The 22021-nt window shown below is 39.4% G+C and overlaps 1 protein-coding gene across 2 annotated transcripts in view; it reads left to right on the forward strand.

Moving 5' to 3' along the window:
• Window positions 1–1273: 1273 nt before the first annotated feature.
• The window catches only part of Astn1 (astrotactin 1), a 299981-nt gene continuing 279233 nt past the window's right edge, over window positions 1274–22021 (forward strand). For both annotated transcript variants that reach the window (XM_090340377.1, XM_090340378.1), the window contains exon 1: window positions 1274–2057. In XM_090340377.1, coding sequence (XP_090196503.1) covers window positions 1769–2057 — 289 coding nt within the window. In that variant the 5' untranslated portion in view covers window positions 1274–1768. The remainder of the gene's footprint in view (window positions 2058–22021) is intronic.

The raw sequence follows: 22021 nt of genomic DNA on the forward strand, positions 1-22021 counted from the left end.
TAGTTGTTTCATGTCGGGTCTCACATCCTAAGACTGACTGTAGTTTCCTGCAATGACTCTAACAAATGACGCTGACAATTTTCAATTGTCTGCTATATTTTAGTACTAGTAAGAGTAAAGGTCCTTAAACGTGACCTTTAGTACACTGATTGAATGAGATTGAACTATTCAACTAAATTAATCCAGTGAAATGCATAGCATAGGGCATTTTTTGGTCTTTTGAACAGATACATGTTTGCATATGTCTATTAATTTATTCCTGGTAGACTGAGAATACAATTGTTTCTACAGTTGAAGTCCTCTTTGAGTAAGGTAGTGCATTGAATTTCTAGAGTGAAAACTTAGCTGAACACAGCCTTAACCTACATAGTTTTTAAATCAGCATGGAAAAAAAAGTGTGGGAGAGCCATGCTTTTGAAATAACTTATTGGTTATCATGTGAGAGAAAGTTCAGTTAAATATCAGATTTCAGCATTTCCCAAATGTCACCCTCTACTGCTGTTTATTGCATAGTGCTATCATGTCTAAATGGCAACAGTTCCAAGTATTGTTGGGAATAGATCATGCTAGGATTTGGGGTGGTGATGGTGGTCTTCAGAATATTTAGGCAAAGGGCTGCATATCTGCTTTGTTCTCCTGACTGAGTCAGATTTATTCTTATTATTTTTCTACTTGCAAAGGGAAGTTAGAAACTACTTTTTTTCTCACATTTTTTTCTCTCAGTTCTGTTTACTTGCTGGGTTTTCTAAAATTAAAGGATCAATATTTCTTTGAGCTAAGCTTGCTTTTTTTTCCTGTCAATTTTACAGCACTCTATATTTCCCAAATAATCGTTTTACTGGTTAGTGTAGATAACACTTACAACAAAAATGAAAAGGCCAAAAGTTGCAAGAAAAAGACTTTGTGGGGTTCCCCCCCCCCCGTTAATTTTCTGTGCTCATCTACTCAACTGTCTGTATCCATAGAACAAATATTTTTCTTTAAACATTCTGCAAAGCCGATGTTGAGTCAAAAGTGCACAGATGTGAATGTATTTCAGCAACCAATTTATTCAACCGAGAAATCCAAATGCGTCCTGGCTTTAAAAGATTTTTTTTTTTTAAAGAAAGTATTAGGAAAGCTATTTTCACACACACACACACACACTCTCACTGAAGGAATTTTTCTCTAGAACCCCATACACACACCTGCTCTGAGGAAGAGCCCTTTCCAAGTGTGTGCCCATGGATACCTTTCCCAAGCCTTGTGCCACCGGATGCGACATTACAAAAAAAAAAAAAAAAAACAACCCACGAAATTATGAAGCCGGCCGTGCAGGTAAGGAATAGCCCAGAGCTTGGCTCCCACAGGAGGCTGCAAGGCAGGAAGAGAAGCCGGGAGCACAGGGGGCCAGCCGGGGGCTGACCTGATTCCCTAGAATCCTCAGCTCCCTTCCCCTCGCCTCCCAACGCCCTTCCTCTCCCCATCTCACCCTCCTCCCTCCCTCCTTCCCTCCCTCCCCCCAACCCTCCCATTTCCCTTCCCTCGATAAGCAGCTCAGGGAAACAAAGAATCTGAGATCTGCCGACGCCGCCGCTGAAAGCCCGCACTGGGCCAGCTGCAGAAGCAGCATCCTCCTTTTCCGGGGACCAGGGCTCTCCATCCCCTCCCCAGCCTCCCCCGCCTCCTGCGCTCGCTCGCTCGCTCGCTGCGCCCCCCCTCGCTTCCACCTCTCCCCCCACCCCCCACCATCGCAGCAGCGCTGGGAGGAAGGCGGCCGGGGCTCAAGATGGCTTTAGCCCGGCTCTGCGCCCTCCTCGCCTGCTGCTGGGGTCCAGCCATGGTGGTGCTGGCCACGGCCGCCGCCGGCGACGCCGATCCATCCAAAGAGCTGGAGTGCAAGCTCAAAAGCATCACGGTGTCGGCGCTGCCCTTCCTGCGCGAGAACGACCTGAGCATCATGCACAGCCCCTCGGCCTCCGAGCCCAAGCTCCTCTTCTCCGTGCGCAACGACTTCCCGGGAGAAATGGTGGTCGTGGACGATCTGGAGAACACCGAGCTGCCCTACTTCGTGCTGGGTGAGTCCTGGTGGGGGGGGGGAGGTCGGGGAGGCCTCGGCCCCAACCCCCAATCGGGCTCCCCCCACACACCCACTCCGCCACCCCCACCTCCCCTCCCTGCCCCCACCTCCCCGGATCCGCCCCACTCCCCTCCCCCCCCCCGCACCCCGACCGCTCTCCACACCCACTGACCACCGGTGCACTGGACTTCAATCCCAAATCTAACCTGGAGGCTGGGCCCTCTGCCTCCCTCCTCAGCACGCTGCTCTGCTCCCAAAGGAACAGGTTGCATGAGTCTCCCTGGAACCTCTTCCTAGTCTTGATTCCTCAGCTTTCCTTCAGGAGACAACCTCCAATTACTACTCTGTCACCTGCTTAACTCTCACAAGCCCTTTCCTTGGTCCTCAGGCCTCCTGCTTTTAGTCCTTGGACATCCTAGGACACCCACAGCCATTCCCAAGGGCTTTAGAGACAGGTATTCTGTCATCACCTTGCCAGGCATGTGCAGGCCCAACTGCACTGGCTGGATGGCTAGTCTTCACTCCTTAGAGCTGTGGATCTGTCACTGGGTTATTGACACTTCCCTTTCCCAAACTGTTAAGTTTCTTACAACCTCTGGAGTTGATTGTTTGGAAGTTGTACCTCTGCCTGTAAGTCTAATCTCCATGTTCAGCCACCTCTACACCTTGTCACATTACAGATTCTTCTCTAAGGATATTGCCTAATTGTGGTCTGTTACTATAGGTCTCTTTGTTTCCAGATTCTTAGAGTCATGCACACAGAATGAAGGCCCTAAGCAAAAGGCTCTTCATTCCTTCTTGTATTTGTGCTACCTCCTTTGTAATGTTCTTGGGTGCTACAAAATTCCTGCAAGTATGGGATCCTTACATCACTTTGAATTATCTTTTCATTATCAAGTCCCAAAGACACTATAGTCCTGCTATCGAATCTTGCAAAGCACACAGGTACAAAGCACCTCTTCTCCACGTGCAATTGTTCTCTTCTCACGCTGTGCACTTCCACTGTGCAATCCATTTCTTTAGTGATGTTGGCCACTTCCGTACTGTCCTTAGGAGAGAATGGAAAGCCAATCACCATGCAGACTCTTGAACCAAGGGACAAGAATGACCTCCAAGACATAGTTATGTCTACTTATTATCCTACGAACTTCAGCTCACTTTGCAGGAACCAAGTGGCCATTGGTAGGTTAGAACTACATGTTGAATTTTAACATCTCTCTGTCTTGCTCTTCCTTCACAAAGATATGCCTTCATACTGAAAACCTTAGACAGGAGATGAGTAAACCCCCACTTCCCAGCCCCAATGGGAAAGCACTTTCTAAATCTGTCTGGACTTGTGAACATTTGGCCTATAGTTGAACTCAGGTGAACCTATGCAAAGCAAACTACACTCCTGATAGGATTATTTATTTTTGCATAAAGAAAATATCAACACTTTCAGTAAAACAGGGGTTGGCTACAACCCTTTGCAATGTATATAATATGTTCATCATGTTGTATAAGACAGAATATAGAGGATATGAATTTCTAAAAGTACTGTTGTTTGTGTTCTGTATGTAGTGTTTTCTGTGCATGAAGAGGGACATGTATGGAAGTAAATAAAAGAAGTTGCCCAGAAATTATTCAAAGTCCTACTTGGTTTTTTTTGTTGTTGTTGTTTTGTTTTTTTGTTTTGTTCAGTCCCAAAGCCAGGCCTTAGACTGTAACATGCTTCCTCATGTCTGATATAGACAACAAAAGCACAGGTATTAAAGAATGGGCTTTCTGCCTCACTATGCAAAGCTACCCACTGCAGCACTCTGTTGTGGTTGCTATAGTAACCTGCTGCAACTTGGCATTTAGACATAGGCATGGGCCCACTTTCGCTTCAGGGCCAGATGCACTTTTTTTTTTTTTTTTTTTTTTTTTTGCCAGTCCTGGGCTTGAGCTCAGGGCCTGAGCACTGTCCTTGGACTTTCTCAAGGCTAGAGCTCTACCACTTGAGCCTCAGCACCACTTCTGGCTTTTTTCTATGTATGTGGTACCGAGGAATCGAACCTGGGTCGTCATGCATGCTAGGCAAGCACTTTACCCCTAGGCCAAACTCCCGGCCCCAGATGCACTTTTTAAATGCATTGATTGTCCTCTACTCCCCCTGTCAACAAGATGTGTTCTGAATCAGCCATGTGCTGGTGCCTCATCGTTCTGGTCTAGATTCCCCAAGGGAAGCAAGAATGAATAGAAAATCTCAGCTTGGTTGATGGAATCAAGCTGAGCAAAAAAAAAAAAAAAAAAAGAAAGAGGAAAGGAGTCCATGTTTATTGAGGACAGACTCAACGATCTTGTTCTAGATGTTAACGTACTTCTTAATTCACTTGAATACTAATGGGACACAGAAGATAAACAGAAAAATCTCCTTAGTTAATCTCTAGTCCTCAAAAACACAAAGATTGCAAGATTATAGTAACATGTGGTTGTGTGTTTAGTTAATAACAAATCCAGGACGTCTCAAGAATGAAATGCTTCCAAAAAAGTAGACTCATGAAAGATGTCCCTTGACCAGAGGCCTTGACTAAATCAGATCCTGCTATCTATTTGGGTAGAAAAACAAGCAAACAAATCCTAAAAAACAAGTTGTAGCTTCCTTTTGCTTAAGGAATAATTCTTCTCATCTTAATGAGACATACAAGGGTTTCCTCATTTGGAACAAGAGTTTCCTTAAAAGTTTTACTGTGGCTGACTATCCAAGTTTCTTATCCTTCCGTGTTTGCCATGGGTTTTTGGATTCTCTCATGACATTTCACACGCTATTCCTTCTGCCTTAAGGACTCTATGTCCCTTCCCTACCAAGCAGTCATCCATTCATTTAAGTCCTATACACGTCACCTCTCTGTAAAACCTTTCAGACACTTTACAGAGGCAATCTTAACCCAATGCTCATTCATGTTCTTTGGACGGATTTGGAAGCCACAGAAGCAAAGAATTGAATAAAATTTATGGGAGAAGTGATTTGGCATATTGTCGGAGAAGCAAGACATGTGAAGTCATGAGGAAAAGGCAAGCAGAAGGCGGAAGCTGAGTGACTATGGACATGGGAATGGTATGCTCCCATGGCACAATGGGAAGATCAGCTTGACCAAAGTAGACTTGTGATAGGACAGTAAAGGCCAGGCCTGGTTCCAGGAGGTGAGGCATGGTTCTCCATGTGAAGGTCAGTCAGGGAGGGCTGACTTGACATGGAGAACAGTGGAGCTTGGTTCCAGATACCTAGGCCACCAGTGTTGTCACTCTCGCTTATGGGATGATACTACATGGAAGGGGAGGAGGAGTTCATGTCCCCTGCTCTTTGATAGTAGGCTTGAAAATTGTGTAAGGGTTTGGTGTAACTTTACGGTTTTTTTTTTCTTTTTGACTACATGTAGTCTTGAGCTGGAATGAGTTTAGTCTGAGAATTCCATTTCCAGCATGGCACTCTTTCCACTGATATTTATCATATAGATACGAGACCACTTTATGGTACATTTCTGGTAACTTCAAGACAGATAATCTAAACTTCTGCTTTCAGATGTCTTGTAAAATTCTCCAGAGTTCTGGGATATGGCAGTAATTTATAATTTAAATGACATGGATGCATAAGCTTTAATATTCTTTCAGGAGAACGTAAACATTTGTTAAGTGCAGCAACTAAAATTTCATATCTCAGCTACAATTTTGTTCCACAGGTTAAAACAAACAAACAAACAGTGGACTGGGGCTGGGAGTTTGGCCTAGTGGTAGAGTGCTTGCCTAGCATGCACGAAGACCGGGGTTCAATTCTTCTGTATCACATACTTAGAAAAGCTGTGGCTCAGTGTTAGAGCGCTAGCCTTGAGAAAGCCCAAGGACAGTGCTCAGACTCTAAGTGCAAGCTTGAGACTGTCAAAAAAGAAAAGAAAAAAAACCCAAAAGTAGATATCCTTGCTTTTGGGATTATATTTGATTTTTGAGACGGTTAACTTGAAGTGTGACCTCCCAATTTTCTGTCCTGTGAACAAGATAACATTTATTAGTCTCATTACCGTTTGAAGAAGAAGCCTTGCTGTTATAGGCCCAACTGTTGAGCTTTTACATGTGTAAAACTGAGTGAAGAAAGCTATTGTCCTTGCCCCTTGGAGTTTGTCTTTACTGTCATGGCTTTTGATTGAAGCAGGTATACCTGAAGGTAAATCAATCAATTCTTAGAGATGTAGCAGGTTCCCACGTGCAAGGTACTGTTTAAAGTGTTTGAAGCAGTTCAGTGTGGTGGTTAAAAGAACAAGCTATGAAGACAGATCTGGTGTCAACCTCTGGCGTGCCACCTGTTCCAACAGTGCAGAAAAGTGAGGGGAAATGAATTACTCAGGGTCCCCTACCTAACATTTTATGGATCCATCAGGTCAATAGAAATTTTAGGATTTTTCTCTTAGTTTCTCTTTCGCATGCCTATCCTTCCCCCGCACCCCGAAAAAAAATTGTTGCTTTTGTAGGTAGATAAAAGAAGCCCGGAAATGGTTGGGATGAGACAAGCACACTCACTTTGTACAGACGAAGCTTTTATGATTTCTATGCAAATGCCTCTTGAATATTCTTGTATCATTGAATAACACTGAGGGATTTCTGAATAAGCCTTAACACAGAAAGTAAACCTGCATCAAGAAATATTTAAATATTTGTCTAAGAAGAATTTGAGAATCCTTATTTTATTTGTGGTTTCCAGGTCTGAGAAGTAATTTTTCCTTGCTGCTTGGTGGCATGTTATGATATCCATGGATATGCTAAGTATGTAGCATGGGGCGGGGTGAAGATCTTATGCTCAGTGCTCTCCTGAGACAGACCTTAGAGAACCGAAAATTGAGAAAAGCAGAAAGATGGGGTCGTGGAGCCATACAGAAGAAGCTACTGTGGTGTTATTGTCTTAAGAAGCCCTGGATCTTTGCATAGTAGATGGGTTGCTTGTAAAATCTACTGTCAGAGTTATGATAAGTGAACTGCTAGAGTAGCAGTTATTGGACTTTTTAATTGGTTTGAGTATTATATGAGCATAATTTTATATTTATAGATGAGCTTTGGACTAACAGGAAGCAATTCAAATATGTATCTATAACTTCACATATCTCTGCATCTTCCCATTTGAGAACAAACTTTAAAATTTATTTCTTATCCTTCTTTTACTCTGAATAGTGAACTGTAGAGAACAAATGTGTTTATTGACAACCCCATTCAAGTAGGGTATGAATGGCAGCGATTTCAAGGTAGGGTCTTCAGCACTTTTATAACTTGTACTAGCAGAATAGGGTAATTTATGGCATTGAGTGGGTTATTATTTACTGTTTCTCCACAGAAATGGAGATTTTTTACATCAAAGGAATTTTGAATGAAGGAGTGATGAATTTTACAACACTTCAAGCGTTCTTCTAGATATGCTGATGTGGTTTGAATTTTATACGTTGCAGTTTTTAAAGAAAAAAAAGCATATGCTTAATTATTCCCCTTTGGAGGCGAGATTGACATCTAGTTTTATAAAACAAGAAACATATATTATGTCTTTCTCCCTTCCTTCCTTCCTTCCTTCCTTCCTTCCTTCCTTCCTTCCTTCCTTCCTTCCTTCCTTCCTTCCCTCCTTCCTTCCCTCCCTTCCTCCCTCCCTCCCTCCCTCCCTCCTTCCTTCCCTCCCTCCCTCCCTCCCTCCCTCCCTCCCTCCCTCCCTCCCTCCTTCCTTCCTTCCTTCCTTCCTTCCTTCCTTCCTTCCTTCCTTCCTTCCCTCCCTCCTTCCTTCCTTCCCTTCTTTATTCCCTCCTTCCTTTCTTCCTTACTTTCAGAATACATTAAACATAAAAAGCTTCTCCAACTAACATCAGTTTAAAAAATAGAAATTAGCACCTTTCAATAGACACAAGTTTTTATATCTTAACTTCTACACCAAGTACAAAGATGTGCAGACAGATTGGACGGGCAAGCTCTATTTTGACCAAGTTAATCTTCCAGGACAAGTTAGCCCATGATCAATATCTCTACTATCATTTGGCATCCATCACCACTTAGTATAAATTATAAATATGAACTAGTTAATATTTAGTTTTTAAATTGTACATATATATTTTAAAACTTTGAGAAAAGCCCTCTAAACTCTTAAGTAACCCTATGGATCTCAAGGAAGTTTTTTGTTTTTGTTTTTTATTTCCAGTCCTGGGGCTTGAACTCAGGGTCTGAGCACTGTCCATGGGCTTTCTCAAGGTTAGAGCTCTACCACTTGAGCCACAGCACCACTTCTGGCTTTTTCTATGTATGTGGTACCAAGGAATCAAATCCAGGGCTTTGTGCATATTAGGCATGCACCCTATCATTAGGACAAACTCCTGGTCTCAAAAAAATTTGTTTGTTTGTTTTTTTGTTTTTGTCGGTCCTGGGGCTTGAACTCGGCTTGGACATTGTCCCTGGGCTCTTCAGCTCAAGGCTGCCACCTTGAGCCACAGCCCCACTTCCAGTTTTCTGATGGTTAATTAAAGAAGCTCACGGACTTTAGTGCCCAGGCTGTCTTTGAACCATGGTCTCAGCCTCTTGAGTAGCTAGGATTACAGGCATGTGCCACTGCGCCCTCATCAAGAGTTTTTAAGAAACAAACTTCAGAAGATTGAAGTAGTTGCTGGTGGTAATTTACACTGATATGACAATGCTTGTTGAAGTTCAAACTGTGCATGCCCAATGACTCATAGATTTTTACCTCTAGCCATGGATAGCCCAAAACATACACTTAAGAAAGGCTGGGGGTGTAGTTCACTGAGAGAACATTTGTCTAGCATGTTAACAGATTTCACTTAAATTACCAGCACTGCAAGGGAAAAAAGAAAGCAACAATATTCGAGTATTTGCAACAGCCCTATTGATAATAGCACAATTCTATAAACAGCCATTAATGGGGCACTTAGAAGTAAATAAGGTACTACATTCATCCAGTGGAATATTCTTTAATCCTGAAAATAAATGAATTACATTGAAGCCAATTATTGTACCAATACAGGTACAACTCACAAAGGCAATGGTCAGTGAAAGTAAGAAATGAGCTAAGAAATGCTTACAGTACAATTGCATTTTTGTAAACTCAAAACAATGTATTGTGTTAAAGAAATGTACTGGTGTGGTAAAATGCTTCTGAAAAGAATGAAAGCAAAAGACAAATGAGGGGACAGGAATTGCCTCTGAAAGAAAAAGAAAGATAATGTGAGAGAGAAGGAAAGAAAAGAGACTTTAATGATTCTGGTTGTCTTTTGCTTTTCCATAAAATAGGCTTCTATGTTTAGAACAAATTCACATGTATGGAAAAAAATTGTGATTTCGGTACAGAGAATTCCCATCAACCTAACACTCCGATTCACCTCTTTTTAACATCTTACATTGTTATTGTATGTTGCTCACAATTGTTGATACATTATATTAATAAAATTCCATGCGCCCATCAGATTTTCTAATTTTTTAACCTACTGCCCTGTTTGAGAGTCTCATAAAGGATGTCCATTACATTTACTAATCATGTCTCATATCATAGACTTCCTTTGATCATGACAACTTCTCAGACTTGGTTTTGTTAACCTTGATACTTTTTATTTTGCCAGTCCTTGGGCTTGAACTCAGGGCGCGAATACTGTCCTTGAGCTTTCTCAAGGCTAGTGCTCTACCACTTGAGCCATAGCACCACTTATGGCTTTTTCTATGTATGTGGTACCGAAGAATCAAACCTGGGTTTTTGTGCATGCTAGACAGACACTCTACCACTAGGCCAGAGTCCCAGCCCCTACCTTGATACTTTTAAGAGTAGTAGTCAAGTGTTTCATAGGATGTTTCTGCATGGATATTTGTCTGAATTTTTTTCTGATGATGAGACAAGATCTAGAATTTACAGGAAGATATAGACTGTAATTTTTGTTATATCATTTCAATAGTATATTTTATCAACATGACTGATCAGAGTTGCTATTGATTTCTGTTACTTGGCTGAGGTAATGTTTTTCAGTTTTCTCCACTAGAAGTTGTTCCTTCTTCCCTTCTTGTACTTAACCGTGTACTGACAATTTTCTAGGAATGGAGAGTTGTAGTCTATGTTTTTGTAGAATGAGCATCTATGTACATGGTTTTGAATGATCCTATAAAGAGAAAATAGTCATTTCTTCTCTGTTCATTTATTCATTTTATAATTTATTCATGAATATTTATTTTTCTACTTTGGATTTTAATTCGATATTTCTTTATTGATTTTATTGCTCCAAGTTGTTTGTACCAGTTTGGGCTAATGGGGACTCTTTCAGCTTGCTACTGTGTATCTTTGGTGTACCCTTGTCAATGTGCAGTTTTGATTTTGTTTTTCAGAACTTTCACACTCTATTGTAATCTCTTCCTGGTTTGTCTTGTATATTGTCTGTTCCTTCCTAGCTGGTTACCAAGGACCTGAGCTCCTTTTGCTTGGAAAATAGTATTAGAAACCAAGGTATATTTCATATAATATATTGTGTATTATGATTGCATTCTCCCACCATTCCTTTTGTCCAATCACCTGCCCTATTCCCCTTTATCCTCAGATACTCTATGTCTCAGCTTCCTAGTATTTACTTTAACATGCTTGTTCAAAAGGGAACTATGGAAATCCAACCTTTGGTATACTATACTATAGTCAGTTTGGTCCTGTATATATGCATATGTTTTTTCTTTTTTTTCCCTCTTTTTGCCAGTCCTGGTCTTGAACTCGGGGCCTGAGCACTGTCCTTGGCAAGCCACAGCGCCATTCGGCTTTTTCTATATATGTGGTACCGAGGAATCGAACCTGGGTCTTTGTGCATGCTAGGCAAGCACTCTAATACTAAACTAAACTCCCAGCCCCCAAGATGTATTTCTATACATGCCTTTATATTTCAGATCTAACTTCCACATGTGTAGAAAACATTCAGCCTTAGTCTGTCTGAACCTGATTTATTTCACTCATTGTAATTTTCCTTCCAGGTCCAACTAGTTCTTTAAAAATGACGTAATTATTATTCTTCCTGATACATGAGTAAAATTGAAGTTGGGATAGATGGGATAGGGAGAATAATGAAGGAAACACTGTTTAAGATGTGTTGAATAAATAAATTAACATTAGGCCCCTTTGTGTAATTACTTAAAGAGGGTTCTATGCTTTTATTCAGTCAAGGAAACATATTGCAACATGGACTCTTAGAAGTTTCCAAAAGCTCAGGCTTCTTTCAATTGGCTCTTACCAAGTGTGTTTCTCTGGGCGAGCCAGTTACCCAGCGGAACCCAGTTACCTTTTTCCTTGGTTTTCTTCATTGTTCTGATCATTTCCTTTCACATGTGCCAGAAAATATCTGAACTCTTACAGGGTCTGATACGTTCAATACCCACACTAATTCTCTTGGCAAGAATTGTGCCTTTAGCTTACTTGTTAGTAACAATGCCTGCAGCATTCTGGGTAACACTGAAGACTCTTCCAGTTTTGCCATGGTAACATTTATAACGCATTCCTTTCTAAACAATACTTATTCTTTTGACATATATAGAGCTACCTTCTTGTAAATTTACATACATGTGGCCATAGGAACAGCCCCATGATTTCTAAAAGGCCTAATGAACATCTGTTGGTTACCACTCCTATTTCTGTATCTATTTGTCATCTTGGTTCTAGTGGATATCTTCTTATAGGTTTCTTTATTGTTTGTTTTCTTGCTTTAATACCTTGTTTTTCCTCTGTTAATTCAATGCCCACAACTGAGTCAATTATATTTCCCAATTCACAGCATTGTGAATTTTATCTATGAAAGCCCCCTTTTCCCAGTGATTATTAGCTTGTCTGCTTGTATGTTTCTATTGTACATCCTTATTTACATATTTTACTTGCCCTCTGCTGCATTCTAATTAATTTATCCTTTATTTTCCTTGCAAATATGTAGAGTTGTTTCATGTTGACATATTTTTATATTTGAACTTAGCCAAAAGGCCAAGGAGTTATCACATTTTTAAAACTTTTAAAATTCTTTTTTAACCAATCAATAAAAACATAAAAAAATCACACATTAATGCAGTATGTGACATCTTGATGTATGGTTGTACTATATCATCTTTAATTCAGATGAAATAAATTTGATTTTCACATTTTTATTAGTGTCAGTTTTTTTTTTAATTGCTTATTTTGTTTTTGTACCAGTATTGGAGAGTGAACTTAGGACCTCAGTCTCTTACTTTGCTTTCATAGTTGAGGTTGGTACTCTAGTAATTGAGCCACAATCCTCTACCCACTTCCAGCTTTTTGCCAGTTACCTGGAGATAAGAGTCTCAAGGACTTTTCAGCTCAGACTGGTTTGGAATCACTATCTTCAAATCCCAGTTTCCAGAGTAGGTAGGATTATAGGTGTGAGTCACTGGATTTGGCATCAAGTTGTTTTCGTTTAAATGGTGGTGTGATATGACATTTTGATTCAACACTATATTTTAAAGTGTTACCGATGTCACCATACATGAATATAATCCTGCACTGTCCATAGAGCCTTCTTTGATAGTGACACTGTTCCTTGTAGAGCCATATCTACTACAGCAGAAAAATGCATTTTTAGTTTAAGTTTTAATTTGATAACTAATTAAAACAAATTTCACATGGCTAGAGAGTCCCATACTGAAAAGCACTTCTAGAGAACAGCATCATCACATTTTTGCAAAGATTTATATACAACAGTCCAGTCCACTGATTCTGACGGCTCCGTAATAGGGAGCTATCACATTTTACCAAACTTAAGGTTGCTCAGATAGATTGTTTTCTGCTGCCCCTCACTAGAAATAGTGCTAAGATTATTGTCTTTGTACACACTTCCTTAAGGACTTTCATAGACATTTCTGAGCTATATGGCAGGAGTAGAGTTTCTGGTTCATAAAGATTATGAACACCTAATTTCCCCAAATGCTGCCAAATTGTGCTCAGATGGCTTTCCTAACCTAGTCTGTGCTCTCATCAGCAAGATAAGAAGATTCTTGTATTCCCACATTCTCCATCACCTGTTAGCATTATGTAGTTTTCAAATATTTGTCAGTCCACTAAGAGCCCAGTAATATTATTTTACTGTTGCCAGAATCAAGGCAGGAACCTGCCACACTAGCTAGCTCTACAAAACTCCCTTCCTATGGAAATCATGACCTGAGCATTGCCTGGTAGAACATGGATACGTAAACCTCCTGTGTCCCTCATTGTGGCTTCAGATGATCCATTTTTCTCTCTGGGTATCACATATAAATCCTGAGAATTAAAATTATCTCATTTATTTTCTCCTTTATTAACTCATCCTATTCCCTTACCTTTTTCTTCTCTATTTTCTATGTGTCTGTGATAATGAATCTCAATTGTCAACTCGATTAGATTGAGAGAAATCTATGAGATCAATAAATTACATCTGTGAGGGTGATTCTAGAGACGATTTGATCATTATTAGATGATTAGATAAGACTTCTGACCTAATGAATGGTTTAAGTCGTTGAAAATTCACAACTAAAATTTAAATGTACTGTTGGGAGGTGGTGGGATTGTGGAAGGAAGGCCTAGCTGGAGGGTTCACTGGGAGCATGCCTTTGAAGGCATATCCCAGGGCACACCCTTTACTATTATACTTCTTTGGTACCTGGATGCTATGGGCTGCTTTCCACCGCCATGCCTTTCTATCACATTTCTGTCTTGTTACAGGTTTTAGAGTAATGGAGAAAGCCAACTATGGGCTGAAATCCAATAAACCAAAAATATATCCTTTCTCTTCAAAGTGGTTTCTCTCTGGTACTTGTCACAGTAACAAAATGTGTGACCAAATACAATGGCCTTGTTCAGTTTATCACCAACCCATGCAATGTCAAAGTGTGAGACAGGTCTGCCCTTGGCCCTCTTCTCAAAGTTTTCCTAATCACAGAGGGGTGGTAGTGGGCATTTCTGTTTCTACTGCTGTGTCATACCATGTGTTCTCTGCATCAGGACCACATAAGATTGCCAAGACTATTGAGTATAAAATACCAGGAGAGAATGGGTCATAGTGTATAGGGAAATGATTTACAAAAGACCTCTCAGAAATGAGAGTCAGGTAAGTTGGTGCACAACTGCAATTTCAGTTCATGCAAACCTCAGACAAGAGGATTGAAAGTTCCAGACCAGCTGAAGAGCCTGGACTAAGTAAGAGTGCTCTCTCTCAAGAAAGGGAAGGAGGAAGGAAGGGATAGGTCTTTTTTTTTTTTTAACTGTAGTCCTTGACATAAGGGCTCTCTAAAGATTCATCCTTTTATATGTGTGAAATTACCCTGTTTTTCCAGAAAGACTTCCGTTTTGAAAGTTCACACACTCAGCTCTGTCATCTGCTGCCCTTAGTGATTGCCTCCATTTACCAGCTTCCAGGCCATTACCGGTGAGCTCTGTGTTGCCCCTCTGCTTCCCTCTTGGTCTTATCACCTGTGGGAATACAGAACAATCCATTAACCTTCTAGACCCAGGTCAAGGAATGTTTTCTTGAAGGTCAACACAATAAATGTATTTTTGGCTTTTCAAAGCCATGTGGTCTCTGCTGTAACTATTCGAAAGATAACTGAAATAGAAGACAACCACAGACAAGAGGTAAATGAATGACTAGCTGCGTTGCTCTACAATTTTATTCACAAAATCAGGCAGCTGAGCCACTTTTGAAGTAGATAGGACATCTAGTATCTTACTTTACTTCACTCCCACAGCGATAGCTTCAAAACTCTGTTTTACTCACCCAGGACCAGTCAGGCATATCTTCCTCATTCCCAAATGTTGTCCTGTCCTGAAGCTGACCCTGCCCACATGCAGTCCCTCTTTCTAGCTCTCTCACAGTTTCCCTTTGCCTCAATGGTCCTTGGGAATTCATCATTTCATTGACCCTCATTATTTCCCAGGTCTATTAGAATCCTCTGACATCTCATCTATTTCCTGAACTACTGTCCCATCAGATTCTTCAATTTTATTGCTGTTTCTTGTCATTATACAGCCTCTACTAGTCAATTGTCCAGATATGGATTGATTTTCCAAATTGCTTTGATTTATACTTATCCCAGGCTGAATATTGAGATTTGTGTATAAATGTTCTTGTTTTTGTGCATTGCAAGTAGTGTAATTGCCTGAGTTAGAACCTTAGTTTGGTCCTGAAGCTGGCATATTAATTTTTTATTGATCTTGATGAACATCTCCTGGCATTTCCCTAAGCAGTTACTTCAAGCTTTTAGTAAGATAATTAGGGCTCAACTTAATTCCCTTATCTTTGTGTTTGCTGTAAGACCTTGCAGCATACTTTCTTTTTTTAATGAGGCTATCAAGCCTAAACTACCTGAACTCTAACCCCAAAATATAAATATTCAGCTTTTGTTCTTACCTTTTAAGATAAAAATTCCAAAATTTTCTGAGCAGATGCTAAATATCAGTCATGATCCCCAGCTGTGGGAATTCTGCCTTATGAATCCATCATTTCTCTCTTCTAGGTCCTTATATTTTTCTTTACTTTTCCTAGATCTTTCCCTTCAGCCTATAAGTGTACACATGTCTCTTTCATATTAAAAAATGAAATCATCAGTGGGCTCACATCAAACAACACTAGTAGTCATTGTCTTTTTAATCATGTCATGATGTTCTTTTATATATAGGCCCGCTTTTCTCTTCAGTGTACCAGAAATAAAAGAATACAAATTAATTCATTAAGTGCTAATCCTTGTGTATATGTTATCTCCTAGTCTTAAAACAGAAGGTAAATTCTGTTGGGATTGTTTAGGTGCATAATGGCTATTCTGTTTCCTGTCTTGTGACTCAATTTTTAGCTGAAAAAAACAAATGATATTTAAACTTTAGTTTTCCACACTATAGTTTTAGACCTATGAACTGAGTCCATAAATTTTAAAACTATAGTTTGAAATTTTCTTGAAAAAAATAAAACAAGTGATTGATGTATTGTCTATAACAATCAAGATCTTGAAAAAAATTAGAATATCATGAAAATTTGCAAATAGCTCTGGGTGACCTTGTAACTTTCCAGTAACTAAACATTTTTTGTGATGAAAACAGAAAAAATATTAATCTGTAAGAGTTTTTGAAGTTTTTAAATGACATGTGCCAACATTTGGAAGTCTGTAGAACTCCTTGATTTAGTCATTTGTCCTAAGGGATCAATGTATCTTGCTTTAAAACCATGCCTAGGTTAAAAAATACATTCAAATTTCAGCATAGACAACAGATATTAATGAAATGTGTAGCAAATGCTTGGTGTATAGTTTCTGTTTCCATATTGCTACTCATCTTTAAGAAATTAATTCTTGCTGAGAACTAGAGGCTCAAATGTGTAATCCTAGATACTCCCGAGGCTAAGATCATGAGTATCGTAGATCAAGGCCAGTTGAGGCATAAAATCTGTGACACTCTTATTTTTAGTTAACTTCCAAAAAGCCAGAAATGGAGAGTGTTAGCCTTAAGCTGTAAAGCTCAGGAACAGTGGGTAGGCCCTGATTGGCACACACAAACACACACACACACACACACACACACACACACACACACACACACACTTAAAAAAAAACAAAAACAATCACCACCTGCAACAGAAAAATAATAAGAAATTAATTCTTGCTAAGTTTTAATGTAGTTCTAAGGAGAATATCCACAGTTATCTGAAGAAGCTAGGCAAATACACCCCCTTATTTAACTTTGTATGAGTGTATGGCAGAAATTTTTGTATATACTTCAGCCAAAATAACTTGGTATAATGTGTTCCATGGAGAATCAGAGATAAGATTACAGTTGTCTTCTGTTAAGACACTATTTAAAAGAATTTCAAGAACATATTAGAAAGTATTTTCTTCATCATAAAAGTTTTTTGTGAGTAGTGGGATTTGAACTCAGGGCCTTAGCTTTGAGACTTAGTCAACCAGTATTCTACAACTTGAGCCATACTAACAGTCAGCTTTTTGCTATTTGTTTGTTTATTTACTTATTTTCCAGTCCTGGGGCTTGAACTCAGGGCCTAGATATTGTCCTTGAGTTTCTGTTGCTCAAGGCTAGGATTCTACCACTTGAGCCACAGTGTCACTTCTGGCCTTTTCTGTGCATCTGGTACTGAGGAATCCAACCCAAGGCTTCATGTATGCTCAACAAGCACTCTACCACTGAGCCACATTCCCAGCCCTGCTAGTTATTTTTGATGTGCGTTTTTTCTTCCCCAGACCTTTTTTGCCAAGGGCTAGCTTTAAACCATAATCCTCATCTTTCTGAATAGTTAAGATCACAGATCTGAGTCTTTAGGTCCTGGTTCTCTTTGATTAAAAAATATGTAGTTAATTCACAAAACGTATGGTCCATGTCAACAGAATGAATTTCTTGTTTTTACATAGACTAATAAATATTTTAAACATTTCTCAGTTCTAGTTTCAAATGTGGTGAACACTGGCAGACAGAGCTCAACGTAAACAGAAGTTCTCTTCAGTTCTTAGTAATTTTCAGGCATCAAAAGGTATTGCTGAGACCAAGAAGTGGGTGAACTGCTGACCCAGCTCACTCAGCAGTACCTCAGCTGGGAATTCACCCTGATGATCCAAGGATTCATTTTCTTTCATGTGGATGCTGCAGTACTTGGGTTACATCTCTATTACAACCTTTCCCCTGAGTCACTTGCGTTCTTACACCTTGTTTGTAATGGCTTTTGAGCCTAGCGCTCACACAGAATGAGCAGAAGAATGGATGCATGAATGAATGTGTGATGCCTCCTTATCTTCTCATTCTACTCTTAGCTCTGATTTTTGTTATGGAATTAAAGTGAGAATTTTGTTGACTTTACATAATAACTTTTACCAAATAGATAGATATGCTTAGTCTCAACCCACTTTAGCAATGTGGGGTCAGGAGGCAAAGTGATTGCTGAAAGCCAGGAAGTCTGAGAGCCAGGAAGTTAAAATTGCTTTCCTTTTGCCACTTTCCTCAGGATTTCAGCTGTATAGTGAGCCTGGAAGGCACACTGTTATGGTTACTTAAAGGTCACTAGGGAGACCAATTGAGAGACTTTGACATTTAAAGCAACTTTAGCTTATTTCCCTGGGGCCTCAATATTAAAGGAGACAGGGATTGTTATTGTTATAGAACTACTGCAAGAGTTTGAGCTATGTTAGGACATACATTCAAAATACCAGACATTTTTCTCTTCATTTATCACCAAAGGAACAGAGGTGACAGCTGATTCTCTAAGGTTAAAGGAATCCAGTAAGATGAGTGTCTCAAATTGTCACCCAGAGCTAGGGAATCCCAGGGGATCAGGCAATAAGAGATCCAGAGATTTAAGGACTTAAAGCACCCTGAAAACTTCTACGGGAATGCATCCCCAAGTTTTTCATGACAGGACATCTCTAAAAATAATAACCTCTGTATCTCCCTGGAGATACAGTGATTCCAGGGATAGTAGGTGAGTGCCATAACACATCTGCTATCTATGTGTAATGTTTTAGGATGCTGTGACATATCTATGGAAAAAAGTCTTTCCTAGTCTAGTGTCTTTGTAGGACAAGGTTCTAGTCCTGCTATATGCTCTGTGTTGGTTTATGTAAAGATCACTAATAATCTTCCCAACTGCTCAAAGTTTATGACAACTACAGATTAGAAGAGATTGCCTCTTAACCATTGGAACTGGTATCCAGTGTTGCTAAGCCAGGCTCAAAGATAAATTCAAAGCATTTAGCCTCACTCACAGCTCCTCTTTGAACCTGATTTAGCCTTAGACATAGAGATATTTCCTACTTAGTCGGGTAATCTGTTGTAGAAATTATTCCAAAAATTCTCAGGCTATCATCAACACAAATTAGAAAATGTAATATTGCTGAAGTCCCAATTTCCACAGGGACTGGACAAAATTCTAGCTAGTATTTTATTTACTGGTCAGACTTGTTCAATGTCAGTGTTGCTCAGTATTTTGAAACAACATCATACTTGCAAAAATGTTGCCGAAATAATTCAGAGAATATCTACTTATCTTTCTACCAGATTCTCTTTATTTTCATGGTCACTAATTTGTATATTCACTGAAGCTAAGAAAATCGAATGGGGTATCAATATATGTGAAGTAATGACCTTCCATCTGGCAAATATCATGTAACTCTTTTATTAATTACAATAAAAAATATATATAAATGCTAATCACAAAACCAAATAAAAAGAAAATGTTGCTCACATGAGAATAAAATGTCTTAGCATTGAAAAAAAAAAGAAAATCGAATGGCTGCGAGAATATTTTTAGATGGTACTAGACTATCATTTTATTTAATATTTAAAAAGTATCTTTAAGTAGTTGAACAAAGTAGTTGAGTTGCCATTCAACAAAGCAATTTAAGCTATCACTTAAAAAATGCTTAAATATATATGAAAGAAAAACCATATTAAGAAAATAAGAAATCCAGGAAGGAGCTGCAGTATGGGAGGATAAGGAAGGAGGCTTGTGAATTTCAGCTAAACTGTGAATTTGAGGTTGATCTGACCTGCATAGAAAACCCTTGTCTCAGAAAAGACAAGAAAAATGACTGGCATATTTATCATATTTACAAACCTAGAATTTCACTGATTTTTGTCACTAGGGTTCCGATTAAAGAGCTGTATATTTGAATTAACAACAAAAAAAACCCTGGAAGTGACTAAAATTTCAGGTGGCATATGGCAAAATCAAATGTGTTATTTGATGACTGACATTTGGGAATCTGTCAAAGTAAGTGCATGATTTAAAAATTCAAAGGCGATTGCTGCTTCCCCATTAATACCAAGATAGACACTACTAGGACAATGGCTTCCCAGGTGGGGCTTGAACCACTTCCGAGCCCCACTTCTAGATGATTTGCGTTCTCCATCCACTAGGTTGATGATGGTCAAGTCTCGAATAATGTTCCTGCACATGATCATAGCAAATTTGACTTTGCTCTAATTCTCACATTACAATGTAGATTGACGCTTATAGTGGTGATGATGGAAGCTAATGTTCTTCTGAAGACGAACATCGACAACAACTTGGAAATGTTCATACGAGAGGGAGATTTGAGAGGAAAATGTAAATTATCCAGTTAATGGATTTTCCCCAATATAAATGCAAAAAAAACCTGCTTTCATTTCCAGGTCTCCAAGTAAATCATACTGCAGCCTGGCAGTTTTACATCCTCCCAGGTTCTGTGCAGAGAGGATTTCCGAGTGCTCTGAAGCACAGTGGCTGTGTGAAGAGTTTAGATAGCCACAGGGGGCATGCAGAAGGCAGGGGAAGCAGGGTGGGGGGGAAATCTGCTGACCACCTTTGTCTGCTGAAGTTCCCCATTCCTCAGTGGTCAAAAATCACTTTGAGTAATTGTGGTCCTTTAGAGTCACAGTGATCCACCCTTCTCCAGCCTCCAAGTTCTCTATTCCATGTTTCCTTGTCAGTGACTATGCCTGGTGAGATATGGGGCTTCAGTGAATGTCTTCCTCTCTCCTCCTTACGTCCATTGTGTTTGTCCTTACAGAAGTCAAGAGTGAGTCGGGAGCGTGGTCTAGTGGTAGAATGCTTGCCTAGAATGTACCAAGCCCTGGGTTCGATTCTTCAGTACCACATGCACAGAAAAGGCTGGAAGTGGTGCTGTGATGCAAGTGGTAAGAAAGCTAGCCTTGAGAAAGCCTGAGGACAGTGCTCAGGACCTGAGTTGAAGCCCCAAGTCTGGCAGAAAAAGAAAAAATAGAAAAAAGAAAAAAAAGGCAAATGCCCTAGTTAAATAATAACTTCCAGCTTACAGCAGTGTTCTTGACTATAGGGTAGGCTTTTGGATTTTTTTTTTTTAACTGAAGCTTTCTGAGTACAAATAAACTTGATCCAACTGACTTTCAGATCCTCTTGCCATTCTTTTTGTAATATCTTGAGGGTGAAAAATGACAATGACAATGTAAAGGTTCATTGGAATGATAATTACCACTTGATAGGCTTCTGTATTTCTTGTTTATATTTGCCTGGCTTTCTAAACCAGTCTCCTTAATCTGGTTTTCTAAAGTACTTTTTTTCCCCAAGGTGTTAGAGTACTTAGGGATATCAAAGTATAATTAACTTTCTGCATATGAGGGTTCCATATTATTAATCTACTAAACCAGAGATTGGGAGTATTAAAAAGAAAACCATCCTTCTGAACATGCATGGATTTTTCCTTGTTATTATTCCCTAACAAAGCAGTATAATAATGATTCTAGCAACATTTATATTACATTAAGAATTACAAATAAAAGGAGGTAAAGACTGGGAGAGAGAGAGAGAGAGAGAGAGAGAGAGAGAGAGAGAGAGAGAGAGAGAGAGAGAGAGAGAGAGAGAGAGAGAGACAGACAGAGAGAGAGAGAGAGAGAGAGAGAGAGAGAGAGAGACAGACAGAGAGAGAGAGACAGAGACAGAGACAGAGACAGAGACAGAGAGAGACTTTGTCCAAAAAGAAATGTATTCTTTAACTGTCTTATGTAACTGTACATCACTTTATAAAAACAATGTTTTTTTTTAAAAAAGAAACATAAGTAATCCAGAATGACTTAAAGTTCAAAAAAGAATGTTTGTAGGTTATATGTGAATGCAGTGCTGTTTTATATAAGACACTTGAGCCTCCTATCTTTTGATCTCTTCAAGGTCTTAGAATCAGTTTTGTATGGTGATATTCCAATGTTGAAATGTCAAACATAAACTATAGCTAACTCTATTTCTACATTGGCTTTAATTTGTTTATTACTGTTTATTCTTTAATTTTATGTTCTGGGACTACAGATTATGCAACAGCTACTGATGTTACAGGCATAATTAAAATTATATAACAGCAATTGGAGTATGAAGCCACATGCTGTAGAATTTGTAAAAATGGTTGGCAATGTGTAATTATTATTTTTATTGACTCAAATGACAATAAATGCAGAATAATGCAACCAAAGGGAGCAATCGT

Source organism: Megascapheus bottae, chromosome 10 (assembly GCF_031878675.1).
Source record: "Megascapheus bottae isolate mThoBot1 chromosome 10, mThoBot2.hap1, whole genome shotgun sequence".
NCBI lineage: Eukaryota > Metazoa > Chordata > Mammalia > Rodentia > Geomyidae > Megascapheus > Megascapheus bottae.